The 18,901-nt window shown below is 39.4% G+C and overlaps 1 protein-coding gene across 1 annotated transcript; it reads left to right on the top strand.

The window, feature by feature from the left end:
• Positions 1 to 786: 786 nt before the first annotated feature.
• LOC141765673 (myosin heavy chain, fast skeletal muscle-like) lies at positions 787 to 13,592 on the top strand. The gene is made up of 41 exons (XM_074631826.1): positions 787 to 822; positions 962 to 993; positions 1,317 to 1,538; positions 1,615 to 1,758; positions 1,855 to 2,011; positions 2,103 to 2,130; positions 2,219 to 2,318; positions 2,423 to 2,515; positions 2,606 to 2,669; positions 2,751 to 2,849; positions 2,942 to 3,045; positions 3,157 to 3,295; positions 3,408 to 3,526; positions 5,316 to 5,465; positions 5,565 to 5,735; positions 5,824 to 6,124; positions 6,258 to 6,322; positions 6,423 to 6,510; positions 6,624 to 6,741; positions 6,826 to 6,949; positions 7,664 to 7,800; positions 7,884 to 8,139; positions 8,224 to 8,466; positions 8,551 to 8,727; positions 8,807 to 8,952; positions 9,043 to 9,133; positions 9,231 to 9,620; positions 9,732 to 9,858; positions 9,948 to 10,066; positions 10,152 to 10,348; positions 10,692 to 10,875; positions 10,984 to 11,149; positions 11,272 to 11,396; positions 11,510 to 11,818; positions 11,912 to 12,115; positions 12,220 to 12,345; positions 12,434 to 12,604; positions 12,697 to 12,801; positions 12,917 to 13,012; positions 13,135 to 13,266; positions 13,491 to 13,592. Exons 3-41 carry the CDS (start codon positions 1,332 to 1,334, stop codon positions 13,509 to 13,511), a joined length of 5,793 nt encoding a protein of 1,930 aa, XP_074487927.1. The 5' UTR covers positions 787 to 822; positions 962 to 993; positions 1,317 to 1,331; the 3' UTR covers positions 13,512 to 13,592.
• The last annotated feature ends 5,309 nt before the right edge of the window (positions 13,593 to 18,901 follow it).

Genomic DNA, 18,901 nt, shown 5'->3' with positions numbered 1-18,901 from the left:
CAGCTTGAGGGTTCACTTTTAGCCTTAATCAAAATGCATCCAGCTAGAAAAGTCCAAAAGTGATCAAAAGTGTCAGAGAAGGGAGTTTTGTGTGTTCGATAGGAAAGCATATATATCAACGGTTCAGAGAATATTTAACCTCCACACTGAGATCACTGTTCTTCTATCAGATAAAGAGGAGTAGCCTAGATAGTGGATTAACTGATACTATTTCAAGGATCTTTGTTATTTTAATTGTTTATTTTTTTTCGTAATAGTTTCTTTACATTACTGATTCTTGCTGTGGTTGTTTAGTGCTATGGTCACTGGTCACAATGCTATGCTCATGCTGATTCAAAACTGAAAGACTCAATCACGCTTAGTAGTCAAATAAAAAATACTACTTTAGTCATTCATGACATACTTACATTATTTTGTTTAAATTGTATGATCACAATAAGGTTCTGTAAATTAAAAAATATTATACAACTTATACTTTAAAAACAATTACTTTTTAAAAAGAAAAAAGTATTATTATTTAAACAGTTTAGGAAAATAGAACACCGATGTATTTTTAAATTATTATACCTTATATAAATGTTTTTCAAGAGCCTTAAATAAACTTAAATTGAAGTAATGAAAATCAAGACCTGGCCATAATAACTGAAACCTGAAACATCAGCTGATACAATTTCAACATGTTTTATTCCTGCCTGGCTGCCCTACCACATTTGGTGTGTATACCATTTTAACTTCTACTGAGTCATCACAATCTGATTCAATATAAAGGGTGCTTGAGAACACAACCGTGTGTGTCATTGAAGATCTGAGCTCCTCCTTGTGGTAAGACTTTATGCTCTTAATCTTGAGACCATTTTAATGTGTTCTTCATTAAAGAAATAAGTTATGTTTGTAGAATCATTTGTTGAGTAATACCTTGTTTTTACACCTACTCAATAACAATAAAAACTGTTTTGAACAGGATTGGTGAATACTGTACATAGAGGTGGTCAGGTAAGGACAACTTTCAAATGTTTAACTTTTCTTTACAAGCGTTTACTACTTATGTAAAATTTGTCTCATTCATTGCATGTCTAGAGTTATTCATCAAAACATTTTGACAAAACATGACAATATGTTAGTATTTATTCTCAGTAACCTCTAAGTCTGAAAAGGACTTTGTGTAAAGTTGAAGCCCACCTGTACAGTAACGATACACAGACATGGATTCATTATGGATATGTTTACTATTCAGCAGAATTCAGAGAATGCTGTTTAATTACATGCCCTTAAAACATTGTTATAATGTTGGCAGTTCCTTTGAAATTATCTTACAGACATCAGCCGGCACCATGAGTACGGACGCGGAGATGGCCCAATATGGCAAGGCTGCCATTTTCCTTCGTAAACCAGAGAGGGAGAGGCTTGAGGCTCAAACCCTACCATTTGATGCCAAGAGTGCCTGCTACGTGGCCGATGTCAAGGAGCTGTACTTGAAGGGAACGATCATCAAGAAAGATGGTGACAAAGTCACCGTCAAAGTCCTTGACACTTCGGAGGTTGGTATCATAAAGTCAGAGTCAATTGGGGAATTCAATATGATCAGTTCTCATTGTGACAAATGTTGTGTTACAGGAAAAGGTAGTCAAAGAAGCTGACGTCACGCCAATGAACCCTCCAAAGTATGACAAGATTGAGGACATGGCCATGATGACCCATCTCAATGAAGCCTCTGTGCTGTATAACCTCAAAGAGCGTTATGCAGCATGGATGATCTACGTAAGACAATCTGCTTTATGAGAAAAGACAGCTATTGAAAATGTCTATACTGGTAGGAAACATAGTTAACGGGTGAATATCTATGATCACTTTCAGACCTACTCTGGGTTGTTCTGTGCCACTGTAAACCCCTACAAGTGGCTCCCAGTGTACGACTCTGAATGTGTGGCTGCCTATAGAGGCAAGAAGCGTATGGAGGCTCCACCCCACATCTTCTCTGTCTCTGACAACGCTTATCAGTTCATGGCTACTGGTAAGTCATGACTATAACAATGTAGAATTTATCACTATGAGGTTTCTGTTGCAGTAAAACATAGTTAATTCCTTTGTTTTGGATTCAACAGATAGGGAGAACCAGTCTGTCTTGATCACGTAAGTTTGTTACATTTACATTTGTTGACTCTGTTTAACATAGTCAAATATCTGGATCAAATTCTTATATGTCTGTGTCTATTCCTAGTGGAGAGTCTGGTGCTGGAAAGACTGTGAACACCAAGCGTGTCATCCAGTACTTTGCAACAATCTCAGTTGAGGGGGCCAAGAAGAGGGACACTTCAAAGGTATGTTACTGATGATTACAATTCAAGGATCTTTACCTAAGGAATATTTTTCCAGAGAAAAATAAAGTCATTAACCAAAAATAAATTCTAAACCTGGATTATAGGGGTCACTGGAGGATCAGATTATTGCAGCCAATCCCCTGCTGGAGGCCTATGGTAACGCCAAAACTGTGAGGAATGACAACTCTTCTCGTTTTGTAAGTATGAAATGATTTCTACAAATGAGAGAGGTCTTGTTAAAGATTGTCCATGTGGAGGGATATTAAACATCCCTTTGTTCCAAACAGGGTAAATTCATCAGAATCCATTTCGGCACAACTGGCAAACTGTCTAGTGCTGATATTGAGACATGTAAGTAACAATCCTCAAAGTACATACAAATGACTGGAATTGACAATTGACCGGGCTGTGACTTACGAACAATATTTTTAGATCTGCTGGAGAAGTCTAGAGTGACATTCCAGCTTCCTGCTGAGAGGGGCTACCACGTCTTCTATCAGATGATGACCGCCCACAAACCTGAGTTGATTGGTAAACAGATTGAGAATTTGCACGTTTAACATACTTATAGTTTTCATATGAAAAAAATTTTATGAACATTTTCACCCTTTTTTGATCTCCAGATTTGGCACTCATCACAACCAACCCCTACGACTTCCCAATGTGCAGCATGGGTCAGATCACTGTGGCCAGCATTGACGACAAACTTGAGCTGGAAGCCACTGATGTGAGTGATCTTCACTTCAAAATATTTAAATATATTCTGCATTAAATGCAACATCAAAAGTGCATTTTCTATAATGATTATGTTTTGTGTGGACACATCTTTTGTACTCAGAATGCTATTGATATCCTGGGCTTCACTAATGAAGAGAAGATGAGCATCTACAAGAATACTGGTGCTGTCCTCCACCATGGTAACATGAAGTTCAAGCAGAAGCAGCGTGAGGAGCAGGCTGAGCCAGACGGCACAGAGGGTGAGTATTTAATGTCAGCTCAAAGTGAATAGCTTGGGAACAACAGTAAAAAAAAGTTTAATCATACTTGTTTCTGTTCATATCATGATGGAAATCACTGAACTATTTTCAGAGGCTGACAAGGTTGCTTACTTGCTGGGCCTGAACTCGGCTGACATGCTGAAGGCTCTGTGCTATCCCAGAGTGAAAGTCGGAAATGAGTATGTCACCAAGGGACAAACTGTAAATCAGGTAAACATAAATTATCAATATCCAATATCCTACTATTTAGTTAGTTCTACTAATGAATGAATGAATGAAAGACTTTATTTCGAACATATAATAAATAAAAACAGATACAAAATAATAACAAACAAAACAAGAGTTATAGTGTCCGAAAAGGAGTAGGTAGAAGAAAAACTTATATTACCCTACCCCTTTCTCACTTCTCCTCTATTAACTCATATATCATAGAATGATAATATAATATAATATAAAAACTATCTCAGATTTATTTACATCCCAAGTTGAATATATGAACAGCATCCCAAGTTTATTTACAACCCACAAATACATCCGGAGTTAAAAAGTATATAACCAACCTTTAACACAACTCTTCTTCAACCATGTACCTCCCAAAAATATCTTTCTTGTATAGCTTTTTAAATTGATTTATATTTGTGCTCCCCTTCAACCCATCACCTAACCCATTCCACAAATCCACCCCACAAACTGAAATACACATACTCTTCTTTTTTGTACGAACACAATGCTTTTTAAAATTAAATGTTCCTCTTAAATTATAACCCCCCTCCCTGTCACAAAACATTTTTTGAATATTGCCCGGAAGTGAATTATGTCTTGCTTTAAACATAATTATTGCGGTTTTAAATTTGACCAAATCCATAAATTTCAATGCATGTGACTTCAAAAACAGTGTGTTCGTGTGTTCTCTATATCCCACATTATTTACTATCCTGATTGCTCTCTTCTGTAGTATGCATAATGGTTGTAAGTTGCTTTTATAAGTGTTACCCCAAACTTCTACACAGTAATTCAGATATGGTGATAGAAGTGAAGAATACAGAATGTGCAGTGATTTATGATCCAGTGTGTGTCTTGTTTTCCCTAAAACTGCTATGCTCTTTGCCAGCTTTGTTCTTACATAACTTATCTGAGGTTTCCAGCAGATTTTGTGGTCCAGTATTACACCCAGAAATTTATTTACATATACTCTTTCAATAGTCACATCATCTATTATCATGTGTACTGGTATGTCTATTTTTTGGTTTCCAAATAACATAAATTTAGTTTTGTCCAAATTTAATGACAATTTATTTCTGTCAAACCACCGTTGCAATTTTCTAATTTCTGATGTGGCCACCTCCAAAAGCTGCTGCAGATTTTCCCCAGAACAAAAAATATTTGTGTCATCTGCAAATAAAACTAAATTCAGTGTCCTTGATACCCTACCTATGTCATTTATATACATAATAAACAATTTTGGACCCAATACTGATCCCTGCGGGACCCCACAAGTAATACCTGAGCATGTTGATTTGTAGTCCCCTATTTGCACGTACTGCTGCCTGTTTCCTATATAACTTCTCAACCAGTTCAGCACTACCCCTCTTATACCATACCTTTCCATTTTATTGAATAATATATCATGATCAATGGTGTCAAATGCTTTTTTTAAATCTATAAATACTCCTACCGCATACTTCTTGTTATCAATACAACTGGTTATTTCTTCTGTTAGCTCCATTAATGCCATTGCTGTTGATCTGTTTGCTCTGAACCCGTTCTACTAAAATAAGGTAGTGTAGGATTTATTAGAAACAAAGAAATGCAATGTCAATTTATTACTATTTTTGATGAGTTTTACACATTGAATGATAAATGCATAATGCAGAATAAGTCAAGGATCATCTTAGATGGATTTTTTGTTTCATCTATCTCACAAATTAAAAATACTAGTAATCCATTATTTTACAAAATGATTGACTGACAATCAAATAACATCCTTATTTTTATTTAGGTGATGAACTCAGTGACTGCCCTCGCCAAGTCTATCTATGAGAAGATGTTCTTGTGGATGGTCATCCGTATCAACCAGATGTTGGACACTAAACAGGCGAGGCAGTTCTACATCGGTGTCCTGGATATCGCTGGCTTTGAAATCTTTGATGTAAGCTTCATTTCCAACAATTGACCAGCCAATACTTTCCATGACAGAATCATTCTTATTGCCTACAAGAGATTATACTGAGTATTTGTCTCCTCGCAGTTCAACACACTGGAGCAGCTGTGCATCAACTTCACCAATGAGAAACTGCAACAGTTTTTCAACCACACCATGTTTGTCCTGGAGCAAGAGGAGTACAAGAAGGAGGGTATTATCTGGGAGTTCATTGACTTTGGCATGGACTTGGCTGCCTGCATCGAGCTGATTGAAAAGGTAATCACTTAATTTTGTGATTATATATAATTGTTCTTAATTTGATGTAATGTAACACTTATTGACACTTCTTCCCGCTTTTTTCAAGCCCATGGGTATCTTCTCCATCCTTGAAGAGGAGTGCATGTTCCCCAAGGCCACAGACACATCCTTCAAGAACAAGCTGTATGACCAGCATCTTGGCAAAAACAAAGCATTTGAGAAGCCAAAGCCCGCCAAAGGCAAGGCTGAGGCCCACTTCTCCCTGGTGCACTATGCTGGTACCGTGGACTACAATATCGGTGGCTGGCTGGACAAGAACAAGGATCCACTGAATGAGTCTGTCGTGCAGCTGTACCAGAAGTCCTCAGTGAAACTGCTGCCTGTTCTGTATCCTACTGTTGTTGAGGGTATGATAGTTTCCACAGTAAACTAAAACACATTTTAAGGTTATAGATACTGAATGTTTTCATCAGTAGCATGTGTTCATATAAACTTGATGTGTTGTTCTAAAAAAGCATGTCTACTTAAAATTATCAACAGAGGCTGGCAAGAAGGGAGGCAAGAAGAAGGGTGGTTCTATGCAGACTGTGTCTTCACAGTTTAGGGTAAGGTTTAACTTTGCAAATCTATCCTATATATCTCAGTTTACAGTCAAGTTCACAATTGTGGCATTTTATGACAAAAGTCACCATTTTACATCTACAGGAGAACTTGGGCAAGCTGATGACTAACTTGAGGGCCACCCATCCTCACTTTGTGCGCTGCCTGATTCCCAATGAGTCAAAGACTCCAGGTACATAGAGATCATAATCTCGACACTTTGTTGGTATGGTTTACTTAAAATGGGGCCGCTTCAACTGAGACTATTTATTCAAAGAAGTTGTTATGAAATGTCTTTTTTTACAGGTCTCATGGAGAACTTCCTGGTTATCCACCAGCTCAGGTGTAACGGTGTGCTGGAGGGTATCAGAATCTGCAGAAAAGGTTTCCCCAGCAGAATCCTCTATGCTGACTTCAAACAGAGGTATCAATGGACATTTTAATAACAATTTGATGCAGATCATTGAAATAAAATGCTCACACTGACCATTAATTATCTCATAAAAAGGTACAAGGTACTGAATGCCAGTGTCATCCCTGAGGGACAGTTCATTGACAACAAGAAGGCTTCAGAGAAGCTGCTTGGATCAATTGATGTTCCTCATGACGAGTACAAATTCGGACACACCAAGGTAAGTACCATGATTGCATTCATATACTTAAGAGTACTTACTAAGGATGGTCAGTCCATGTTTAAGTCTGTTAGATGGAAGAGCATCTCAAAAACATTTTACTTAATTTAAATGATTGTGATTGGAAATTTGGTCATGGGCCAAGAAAGGAGTAAAGTTAAAATTGTGCCACCATGTGGGCATTGATGGGGGATACACCAAGGTAAACACTCTGCTTATTTTACTGAAGAAGAAGAATCAACAAGCTTAAGTTGTTCAGTCCAGTGTTTGATTGATTTTTTAGATTTTTTCAAGACTAACAGCGTTCCGTCGCCCCAGGAGCGATAATGTGTTCACTGCACTAGCAAATGACTAACTCAATCTATTGTGGTTTGTATTTATTCAATCAAACAATACAGCAGTGGTCATTGCAGATACGCCTTACAGAGATCTGCACTCTACTGTGTGCACTTTTCTAGTTATGTATTATATCTGATAATAATAAAGCAGAATATCTAAAAAAAACACTTACATGAATGTAATGAATTTGGTGCTGAAGAACAGGTGATTAATAGTTAACCTAGAGGCACATCAACCAGCATGTGGCCATTTAGAAAACACCTTTGATTGAACCATGTGGGAAACTTTTTTTTTTTTTTTAAAGGCTGTGTATTCACTCAGCGTATTCACTATCTGAGTTCATCCTACATTCATTTTTAATTTTTGTTTGTTCAGGTGTTCTTCAAGGCCGGTCTGCTGGGTACCCTTGAGGAGATGAGAGATGAAAAACTGGCATCTCTGGTCACCATGACTCAGGCTTTGTGCCGTGGTTACGTCATGAGAAAGGAATATGTGAAGATGACAGAGAGGAGGCATGTTTAAAACAGCTCAATCTGAATGATGATATGAAAAATGACAAGCAACATTGTCCATAACAGCTACTTCTTTTCTGCAGGGAAGCCATATATACCATCCAGTACAATATCCGCTCATTCATGAATGTGAAACACTGGCCATGGATGAAGGTGTACTACAAGATCAAGCCTCTGCTGAAGACTGCTGAAACTGAGAAGGAGCTGGCAAATATGAAGGAGAACTATGATAAGATGAAAGTTGACTTGGCTGCTGCCCTGGCAAAGAAGAAGGAGCTGGAGGAGAAGATGGTGTCCCTTCTGCAAGAGAAGAATGATCTGCAGCTGCAAATCGCATCTGTAAGTACACATCAACAAACAGTTGAGCTTTTTCACGTTTTTCAATGTTGATGTGGTAACATCTATTTTCATAAAATGGACTAGGAAGGAGAGAATCTGTCAGACGCTGAGGAGAGATGTGAGGGACTTATCAAGAGTAAGATCCAGATGGAGGCCAAACTCAAAGAGACAACTGAGAGACTGGAGGATGAAGAGGAAGTCAATGCTGAGCTCACTGCCAAGAAGAGAAAGCTGGAAGATGAATGCTCTGAGCTCAAGAAGGATATTGATGACCTGGAGCTTACCTTGGCCAAAGTGGAGAAGGAGAAACATGCCACTGAGAACAAGGTTCGCAAATAATAATCTGTCCATCAGATCAAGTACAATTATAGTGATTACCATTTATTGACAAGTACTTTCTTGCTCACTTAGGTGAAGAACCTGACCGAGGAGATGGCCTCTCAGGATGAGAGCGTTGCTAAGCTGACCAAGGAAAAGAAAGCTCTTCAGGAGGCTCATCAGCAGACTCTTGATGACCTGCAGGCTGAGGAAGACAAAGTCAACACTCTGACCAAGGCCAAGACCAAGCTTGAGCAGCAAGTGGATGATGTAAGTTTACAAAGACACTTGGATTGGCAAAGCAAGTTTCTTCTTGAATGTGATAATTAAAAACTCATTATTTATACAGCTTGAAGGTTCTCTGGAGCAAGAGAAGAAACTGCGTATGGACCTTGAGAGAGCCAAGAGAAAGCTTGAGGGTGATCTGAAACTGGCCCAGGAATCCGTCATGGATCTTGAAAATGAAAAGCAGCAGTCTGATGAGAAAATTAAAAAGTAATATAGTTTTTTAATTTGTACAATAACCCTTCTTTTAAAATTGTGGTCAACTGCATGAACTCATTATACTTTATCTATCACTCTCAGGAAGGACTTTGAACTCAGTCAGCTCCTTAGCAAGATTGAAGATGAGCAGTCACTGGGTGCTCAGCTTCAGAAGAAGATCAAGGAGCTTCAGGTGACATATTGTGTTACACAAAACATTACTGTATACATTTCCTATTTTGTGTATTAAAAGTCAAAGTTTACTGAAAGACATTACATCTATTCAACAGGCTCGTATTGAGGAACTGGAGGAGGAGATTGAGGCTGAGCGTGCTGCTCGTGCCAAGGTTGAGAAGCAGAGAGCTGACCTCTCCAGGGAACTTGAGGAGATCAGTGAGAGGCTGGAGGAGGCCGGTGGTGCCACTGCTGCTCAGATTGAGATGAGCAAGAAGCGTGAGGCTGAGTTCCAGAAGCTCCGTCGTGACCTTGAGGAATCCACTCTGCAGCATGAAGCCACTGCTGCTGCTCTTCGCAAGAAGCAGGCTGACAGCGTTGCTGAGCTGGGAGAGCAGATTGACAACCTCCAGCGTGTTAAGCAGAAGCTTGAGAAGGAAAAAAGTGAATACAAGATGGAGATTGATGACCTCTCCAGCAACATGGAGAATGTTGCTAAAGCAAAGGTACACAATGCATCATATGCTATTTTAATACACAAATTAGAATTGTAAATAAGGTAATTAACATTATAAATAAAATCTGATCACGGCTCTCATCTCTCTTTTCCTCATTAGGGAAATCTTGAAAAGATGTGCCGTACTCTTGAGGACCAATTTAGCGAACTGAAGACCAAGAATGATGAAAATGTCCGTCAAATCAATGACTCAAATGCACAGAAAGCACGTCTCCTGACAGAAAATGGTATCTACCCGTTATCAATGAATGAAATGTTTTGTAGGTTATTGAGAGACGTAACATAAACTAATGTATTGTGACATCTTTCACACTAGGTGAGTTCGGCCGTCAAATTGAAGAGAAAGAAGCTCTCGTCTCTCAGCTGACCAGAGGCAAACAGGCCTTCACACAGCAGATTGAGGAGCTGAAGAGAACGACTGAAGAGGAGGTTAAGGTAAGAAACCGCAACTTAGTGTGTATTTGTATTATTCGTTTGGGATGAGGACATTTTGTGAATTCAATTATATTTCTTACACCAGGCCAAGAATGCTCTTGCCCATGGACTGCAATCAGCTCGCCATGACTGTGATCTGCTGAGGGAGCAGTTTGAGGAAGAGCAGGAGGCCAAGGCCGAACTGCAGCGTGGAATGTCCAAGGCCAACAGCGAGGTGGCTCAGTGGAGATCTAAGTATGAAACTGATGCTATCCAGCGCACTGAGGAGCTTGAGGAATCCAAGTGAGTAACATTCAAACAATTAAAAGGCCAGTTCAGAAGTGAAGCATTTTAGCATAACTCAACTGACAACTGCATTGTTTTTTATCAATACTTGCAAATTTAATATCTGCTGTTGTGAAGACATAAACATCAACAGTGCTCAAATATACAAGCTCCACCTTTTGTAATATAATTTCTAAAAAAAAAAATGTCCTATGATCGGGGCGATTCGGTATTTGTATGTTATATACGGATTCAGCTGTAACATAATATGTCAAGAGCTCACCTTGTAGATTCTTGTTACGAAGGCTTCGGGTAACTTCCTAGTTTTCATTGAGAGACAATTCTTACCTTTTCCAAACAGGAAAAAGCTGGCCCAGCGCCTTCAGGAGGCTGAGGAACAGATTGAGGCAGTGAATTCCAAGTGTGCTTCTCTTGAGAAAACCAAACAGAGGCTCCAGAGTGAGGTGGAGGACCTCATGATTGATGTGGAGAGGGCCAATGGTCTGGCTGCCAACTTGGACAAGAAGCAGAGAAACTTTGACAAGGTAGCATTGTTTACTTTTTTGTGACCAGGCCACACAAACAATGACATAAATATATTGATTTGTCTTGATGTTGCTAACCAACTGAACTGTATTAATTATGACATTAAGGTGTTGGCAGAGTGGAAACAGAAGTACGAGGAGGCTCAGGCAGAGCTTGAGGGAGCACAGAAGGAGGCTCGTTCTCTCAGCACTGAGCTGTTCAAGATGAAGAACTCTTATGAGGAAACTCTGGATCACCTGGAGACCATGAAGCGTGAAAACAAGAACCTGCAACGTGAGTTTTACATTATGTAACAGTTACATTGTATTCATTACATGTGTGCATGTGTTAGAATTAAGTACTTCTATTTTACATTTTAAGGCTTAACAATATCAAACACATGTATCTCTCTGCAGAGGAGATCTCAGATCTGACTGAACAGATTGGCGAGACTGGCAAGAACATCCATGAGCTGGAGAAGTCCAAGAAGCAGGTGGAGACGGAGAAGTCTGAGATCCAGACAGCTCTTGAAGAGGCTGAGGTATATTTTTTTTCTGGGGAGATCTTGTGAACAAAAAAAAAAAAAATCATGGACAAATATACTATAAAAGGTTGGAAGCCAGAGACGAATATCTCATTCTTTGATATCATTAGGGAACTCTGGAACACGAAGAGTCTAAGATCCTGCGTGTCCAGCTGGAGCTCAACCAGATTAAGGGTGAGGTGGACAGGAAGCTGGCAGAGAAAGATGAGGAGATGGAGCAGATCAAGAGGAACAGCCAGAGGGTGATTGACGCCATGCAGAGCAATCTGGATTCTGAGGTCAGGAGCAGGAACGATGCCCTGAGAATCAAGAAGAAGATGGAGGGAGACCTGAACGAGATGGAGATTCAGCTGAGCCACGCCAATCGCCAGGCAGCTGAGTCCCAGAAGCAGCTGAGGAATGTGCAATCACAGCTGAAGGTATTGTAAGACACACAGTTGTTGCACAGCCTATGGTCAGTGCAGGTACATTTTGGCATTCATGTGAATAATTTCCGGATATTTTTTCACCAGGATGCACAACTGCATCTTGATGATGCTGTCAGAGCCCAGGAAGAGTACAAGGAACAAGCTGCTATGGTGGATCGTAGGAACGGTCTCATGTTGGCTGAAATTGAGGAACTTAGAGCTGCTCTGGAACAGACAGAGAGAAGCCGCAAGATCGCTGAGCAGGAGCTTGTGGACGCCAGTGAGCGTGTTGGACTTCTGCACTCTCAGGTGAACAAATCCGATCATTTCTTCAATAATTAAAAATCTAATGAGATTCTAAATAACGTGAGGCACATGATAAATTAAATGACTAAATCTTTTTTAACTTTTAGAACACAAGCCTTCTGAACACCAAGAAGAAGCTTGAGGCTGACCTGGTCCAGGTCCAGGGTGAAGTGGATGACACTGTTCAGGAAGCAAGAAATGCAGAGGAGAAGGCCAAGAAGGCCATCACTGATGTAGGTTTAAATTCAATTTGGTCTTACTTTTACTCCAATGTGTTTTTTCAAGATATTTCTAATGAATATTTTATGCCGTCTCCTTTAGGCTGCGATGATGGCTGAGGAGCTGAAGAAGGAGCAGGATACTAGCTCTCACCTGGAGAGGATGAAGAAGAACCTGGAGGTCGCTGTTAAGGACCTGCAGCACCGCCTGGATGAGGCTGAGAACCTGGCCATGAAGGGTGGCAAGAAGCAGCTCCAGAAACTGGAGTCTAGGGTAAGAAAGTTGTGTTAAGATTTGCGGGATCAAACAAATGTAGGAAAATATATGGATTCTAAATATTCTATGAATATTCTGTTTTTTCAAAGGTGCGTGAGCTGGAGGCAGAGGTTGAGGCTGAGCAGAGACGTGGAGCTGATGCTGTCAAGGGTGTCCGCAAATATGAGAGGAGGGTGAAGGAGCTCACCTATCAGGTACAATCACTTTTAAAGTTAACATACAAATCAACTTATGTCGATTTAACTTATACTAAAAACATGTCAACATGTACATTTACTTTCTACTTCACTTTTAAATAAACTTCCACAGACTGAAGAGGACAAGAAAAACGTTATCAGGCTGCAGGATCTGGTTGACAAGTTGCAGCTCAAGGTGAAGGCCTACAAGAGGCAGTCTGAGGACGCGGTAAGGAAAACTTACTTCCTTTTCATCACGGAAAACTTGATAATGTGGCAGATTTATTTCACACAAAGCAGACCTTATGTCTTTTAGGACATTAAAAAATGTCAATCTCTGTGTTTTTTCAGGAGGAACAGGCCAACACTCATCTGTCCAAGTGCAGGAAGGTCCAGCATGAGCTGGAGGAGGCCGAGGAGCGTGCTGACATTGCAGAGTCGCAGGTCAACAAGCTGAGAGCCAAGAGCCGTGACTCTGGCAAGGTAAATATATACATATTTTAGCTTAATGAAAATTAAATTAAATTAAACTCCTCCTATTCTAATTTATGTCACATAATTCTTTTGTTATGAAAGCAAAAAATGACCATTATAGCCCTAAGCTTAATAAAATTAATGACTGACAAAACCTTTACAGATTATGATGTGAATATAGGCACATGCTCTATGCACTGTATATATTAACTGTTTTATTTTATTTTTTACAGGGAAAAGAGGCAGCTGAGTAAAGCACTGCATCTGATGGGCGGTTTCTAATCATACAATATGATGTGAAATATACCACAATAAAATATTTTTTGCATCTTAAATTGCATCGTTTGTGTTATTTTGATCTAATTGTCTCCTCCAAGAGAGAGCAAATGTAAGATTTAGATCCTTTGTGACACAGCTAAACAAAATTCTACAATCTTTATTGGAATGGCTGGCTATAACATAAGTAATGCTGCATACTTTTTTTGAGGTACAGGTATGGGCTGTTTTAAAGTCAACAATGACCAAAAATCATGGGAGTCAAGACAAGTCCCACCCACTTTTTAAAATCATTAGTTTAGACCCCCCAACTTTTACCATGTCACAAATCAGTGCATCGTCTGTCCGATCTGCGCTCTTCAGAGCACTGTGTTAGTGCTTCATTATCAAATCCATTCTGCTGGCTTATTGAGAGAATGCCCAAATCAATTAAATGCCATACCATATTTCCACTGATACCTTGCACCCATGCAGATTCTCACATAGCACGCACACACATACTGTACACACAAGCATGTCACCAGAGCTGGGCGGACGGCAGTGCATGAGACAGGTAATCTGTGAAAAAATCATGTTCCTTTGCCTCCTCCGGTGCTCCTAATGGCATTTGCAAGAATTCACCGCGCCCGAGGGAAAACAACCAATCAGAGCCGAGCAGTCTCTAAAGCAGCTGTCAATCACTGCTTGCAAAGCTCGCAAACTCCGATCAAACTGTAAAGCTAGGCAGTGCTGATCAGATATGAATCAAGATTATGTTACTGTAATGCCTATTTCTCGCCTCTAATGTTTTCAGAAACATATTTTAGTGTACCGTTTAGCTGTAAAATGAGAAAGTTTGTGACCCGGCAGCCATGTTGAAAAAAGTCGGGCCAAAGCAAAGCTCCGCCCACTGGCCGTAGCAAATTTTCTAATTTTAAAGTGCTGCAGCTTCGAATTCACAAAAAGTAAATCACAGACACTCAGAAAGGTAGCCGAAAGGTAAAATTATACCTTTTACCATCATTTTACAGTAAGACATTGATATATTATCATCTTTTAGGTTGCTATGGTTAATGTGTAAAGTATCTGGCTCTTTATCGGCTAAAAGCTCCACTTCCTTTCTCAGTAAGGTGCTAACTTTTTCTGTTTGTAGATTATTTTTCTCATGTTATGTCTTGTAAAATAATTGAACTTGTTTGTCATCACTAATCCCTGCGTTTGTGCTTTTACAGCAACAGTGAGGTGATGCCTGCTGGCTCAGTTCGTTCTTTCATTCCCAGTGCTGGAGCAGCTTATCAACTATTTATTTTGGCTAAAAGTTGCCAAGTAGCTTTATACTAGGAAACACTGGGATGTACAAACAGAACTTCTGAGCAGCCTTTCATTTTTCTCTCTTGAACACAGGAAAAATGACACTGTACTCACAAACACCCTATTTTAGAGAGAGGGCTGTCACATGCTGGGTTTGTTGACCAAACAACGGGTGCTGCTGCACACAGACACATCTGACACACTGCTGACTATAGGGGAACTTCAAAACCATTTCAAGATGTGCAGCGCAGCACGAGGTATACTCTGCATGCTATATTGACATGTACTTTACTTCATCGTATTCACCTCTTTAAGTGTTTTCCTTTTGACACATACTTGATCTTTCAGCAATGTGATTTAGATCTGGTCATCCTCAAGAAGACCCTATCAAATCCTCTGACTATTTGTTCGTGATAGGCCCGAAGATCATTTATATTATATCGAAGTTATGGCCAACCAAGTGTATTTACTACAGACAACAGAGGACTGAGACTCAGGCATTAGAGACTGTGTGAACTGAGAGACAGAAGTGGACTATTTCACCTGGCTGGCTACCAGCTTCAATAAATCAATCACATATTTATGGTCAGGCATATATATGTATACATATATACCACCTTGCATATTGCTCTGTATAACACTGATATAAGCTGGTTTGAAAAGTTTAGGAAACACTCGGGAGGCCAGCTATTCTCAGAGGTCAAAGGTCAATAAAAAAGTAAGTGGGTGTTAAAATGGTGTGCAGAGTTCAATTTTATTACCGGATACACATAAATTTAAGTGTCAGTGTACTCGTAAAAAGGTGTTTAATTGCTTTATCGCAATGTTGTATTCAGATTAGTTAAACAATGTGGTGCTTTGCCAGCTAGTTCTGCCAAAGCATGTTTCATTTCACTTATCCACCTACTGCCTGTTTTATTTTATCAGTCACCAGAACTAGACAAATGTCAGGTTTCCGTTTTACAAAGGGAAACCTCTGATGTCATCTTACTCTCTGGCCCAAAACCATTACCTTTCCACACACAACTGGGCAGTGGACCAGAGATGGGGGGGAGTGGTTGGAAACATACTGGATATAAGTGACTGTAGCAGATGAGTCAGTGAAGACTGGATAATTGATTTCATGAGGTGAGACCGAGGTAACAAACTGTACCAACATGCATTTTTTTTTTAGCTTTTCTTGACTATATTTCTACCATACTGTATTCTGTTCTGACAACTTGCCAAAAATGAGACACTCTGTAAAACTGCTGTGTGAAATATACTGTATATCTGAAAAGCAAAACATGTTCAGCAAAAGCATAACTAACAGAAATAGCACATCCAGCTCTTTCTCTGTGAAACGTGTCAAATTCAAAAACATTATTGCTCAGGAAGTGTGTTCCCAGGTAAAGCGTGAACTACGACCTTATACTACATGAAGAATGGAGATGTAGTTTTATTATGGTCTCTCCTGTGTTTTTACAGCAAAAAAATTTCAGTTTTGCTTAACAATTTCAGACAATTCATCCTAAAACAGGGCCGTGGCATGATTGAAAAAACACCCGCAACTCATTTCTGCAAGCAGCATTTATCTCGAAGCTGTGAAGGCCAGAAAACTGGCCCTTTTTTTTCCTATGAGTACTGAATTTGACTCCTGTGGGTTGTAAAAAGGGACTTGTGAAAAGCTTGAGCCAAATAAAAGATAAAAAGATAATGTTTTCACTCGCACAGGTTATGAAAGTGACTGAAGATACATTTTTCAAACACCACATTTAGTTAGTAACTGGGGAAATGGTTCTGCAAGGCTCAAGTGTTCTTTTATGAAATAAAAAGTACTTTATTATAGATCTAAAAGTCAATTGGTTCCTTCAGATTACAGTTTATTAAGGTTGGAATCAGCTTTGTTGGTTTTAAGGCTACTATCAGTTAAGGGATAGAAAGTGAAAAGATTATGAGGTTATAGGAATAGTTTGAATATAGGAATATAAGGAATATTTTGGACATATTTGCCCAAGATTTAAATGAGAAGATCAATGCCACTTTCATATGTGATTAGCTTAGCCTAGCATAAAGACTGGAAGCAGGGGGAAACCACTAGCCTATCTCTTCTGAAAAATGTGCCTATACTTGCGCCTCTAAATTTGACAAATTAACACATTGCTGTATCTTGTTTGTTTAATCTGTACAAACAATGAAGCAGCTCGCTATTTCCCTCTGCTTCCAGTCTTTACGCCACACAAATATAACTCTCTGAAGTGTATTTTCCAAAATGTCAAACTGTTCCTTTTAGGGATGTCACGAGAATCGATACTTTGGTAGCAAGCCGATGCGAAAATTCTGAAAACGTGCCGATACTCGTTTTTCTACATTACCGCAGGTACCGTCAGGGCTCGAAACTAACGGCATTCCGTCATCATGGGGATAATATAAAAATGTGTTGGGACACAGTATCGACCCGTCCAGGTGACCCACCCTATTTTTTCCCTGATAATGCTACATTGCGAACAACAAATCCATGTTGAAATCAGCAGGATGCAAGCTAGTTAACGTGTGCTCACTGTGCTGCTCACCAGCAGCTAACAGCTAACGTTGATTCAACTTGAGTTGTCCTGTCGACTTCAACATGGGAGGTGCCATTGATTTACATAATGATGCTGATGATGGGCAGGTTCTATTTAGTAAAAATGAGCATTGGGCGAAGGTAAAGTCGAACGTTATCATGATGTGTTCAAATGTAATGTTGTAAAATGTAGTTTTTGGCGAGAAACTTGAATAAACACAACTGTTTGAAGGAGATGTTTTCACAGCAAACATAACAGATAATAGAGAGGGAATATAGACCTGTATCGAATTGGTATCAAGAATCGTGGAATTTCACTGGTATTGGTATCAACGACTAAATTTCTGGTATTGTGACATCCCTAATTCCTTTAAATCTTTGGGTTTGTTTGAATAAGCATACCACTCCAGCTTTAGGCTACAGTTACTTTAACACTCATTTACTTCTTTTTCTTTATTGGTGTAGCTCCTTCAGGTGATATAATCTGAAGGCAAATTGCAAAGACGATAAAAGAGTCTGTCGAGGTATACAAGCTCAGTGAGCTAATGGGAAAGTCAGTGTGGTCAGTGTGAACACATGAAGAAACCCATGAAACAATGGGAAACACATGTTCCTATAGTCCCTAGAGGAGGGGACTACAGCAAGTGGTACTTACATGCAATCATGTCTAGTGGCATGAATCCAGTTTCAAGAGGGAATGGAAATCCCGGAAGCAAATGTACAGTTATTCAACTACAGGATACCTGATATTCAACACTGGTGACCATATCAATTGGAGGTAAAGTGTTCATCATAATACTAACTGGTACGGATGTGTAATCCAACAATGGCAGCTTTCCATTATGTCACACATCAGGCTAAATATTCTGGCCCTCAGTGCATCAGCAGTCATCCTGTAAATGGAGCGTGTAATAGCTTGTCTTAGACAATAAGACGTTGTGTGATAAGAAGCGATCGCAGCATAATGCTTGCTTTGCATGCACACTGCCATGCTTCCAACTCGGCAACAGTCAGAGGCCGGTTTGCCACATGAGTGTGCGCCAACCATCACCACATCCCGGGAAAATAAGCCAGCTTGGTCCGATCATTCGTCGCTGTAATGTAAAAATACTTAGAAAAGAAATTGAAATAGCAGCATACTGAGGGAGAACATGAAGGATGGAATTGTTTTGTAACAGAAGAATGCCACTTGTGGTATTTTTGCTGTAACAGCAAATTAACCAAAGCTCCCAGACAACATAAAAAAAATAAAAATAAAGCTACAAAACAAATCTAGATTTTACGCTTCATATTTACTCTCCCAGTAAACCAAAGCAGGAAGAATTTGTATTTCTGTCTAAAAAATAATTCTTGTTACACAAGATAACATGAATGAACAGCACATTGGAGTCTTGCAGAAATGTGTAGGCTAGATAATAAAATAGAAGAACTTAGATTATCCATTCATAAAATAATTTATACCACTTAGCAACAATAAATTAACCATGACGGACTCTATCTCCATATCCAGAGCTCATTAGTGTGAGCGTTCTGGCT

Source organism: Sebastes fasciatus, chromosome 4 (assembly GCF_043250625.1).
Source record: "Sebastes fasciatus isolate fSebFas1 chromosome 4, fSebFas1.pri, whole genome shotgun sequence".
Lineage (NCBI taxonomy): Eukaryota > Metazoa > Chordata > Actinopteri > Perciformes > Sebastidae > Sebastes > Sebastes fasciatus.
This window is presented reverse-complemented; position numbering and strand designations above follow the sequence as displayed.

Excerpts from the sequence above, each read along its gene's own strand:
- LOC141765673 (XM_074631826.1), top strand. The coding sequence starts at position 1,332 with ATGAGTACGGACGCGGAGATGGCCCAATATGGCAAGGCTGCCATTTTC. Across the intron at positions 2,850-2,941 it reads CCACAAACCTGAGTTGATTG|ATTTGGCACTCATCACAACC; the intron begins GTAAACAGATTG and ends TTTGATCTCCAG. Across the intron at positions 12,605-12,696 it reads TCCAGAAACTGGAGTCTAGG|GTGCGTGAGCTGGAGGCAGA; the intron begins GTAAGAAAGTTG and ends GTTTTTTCAAAG.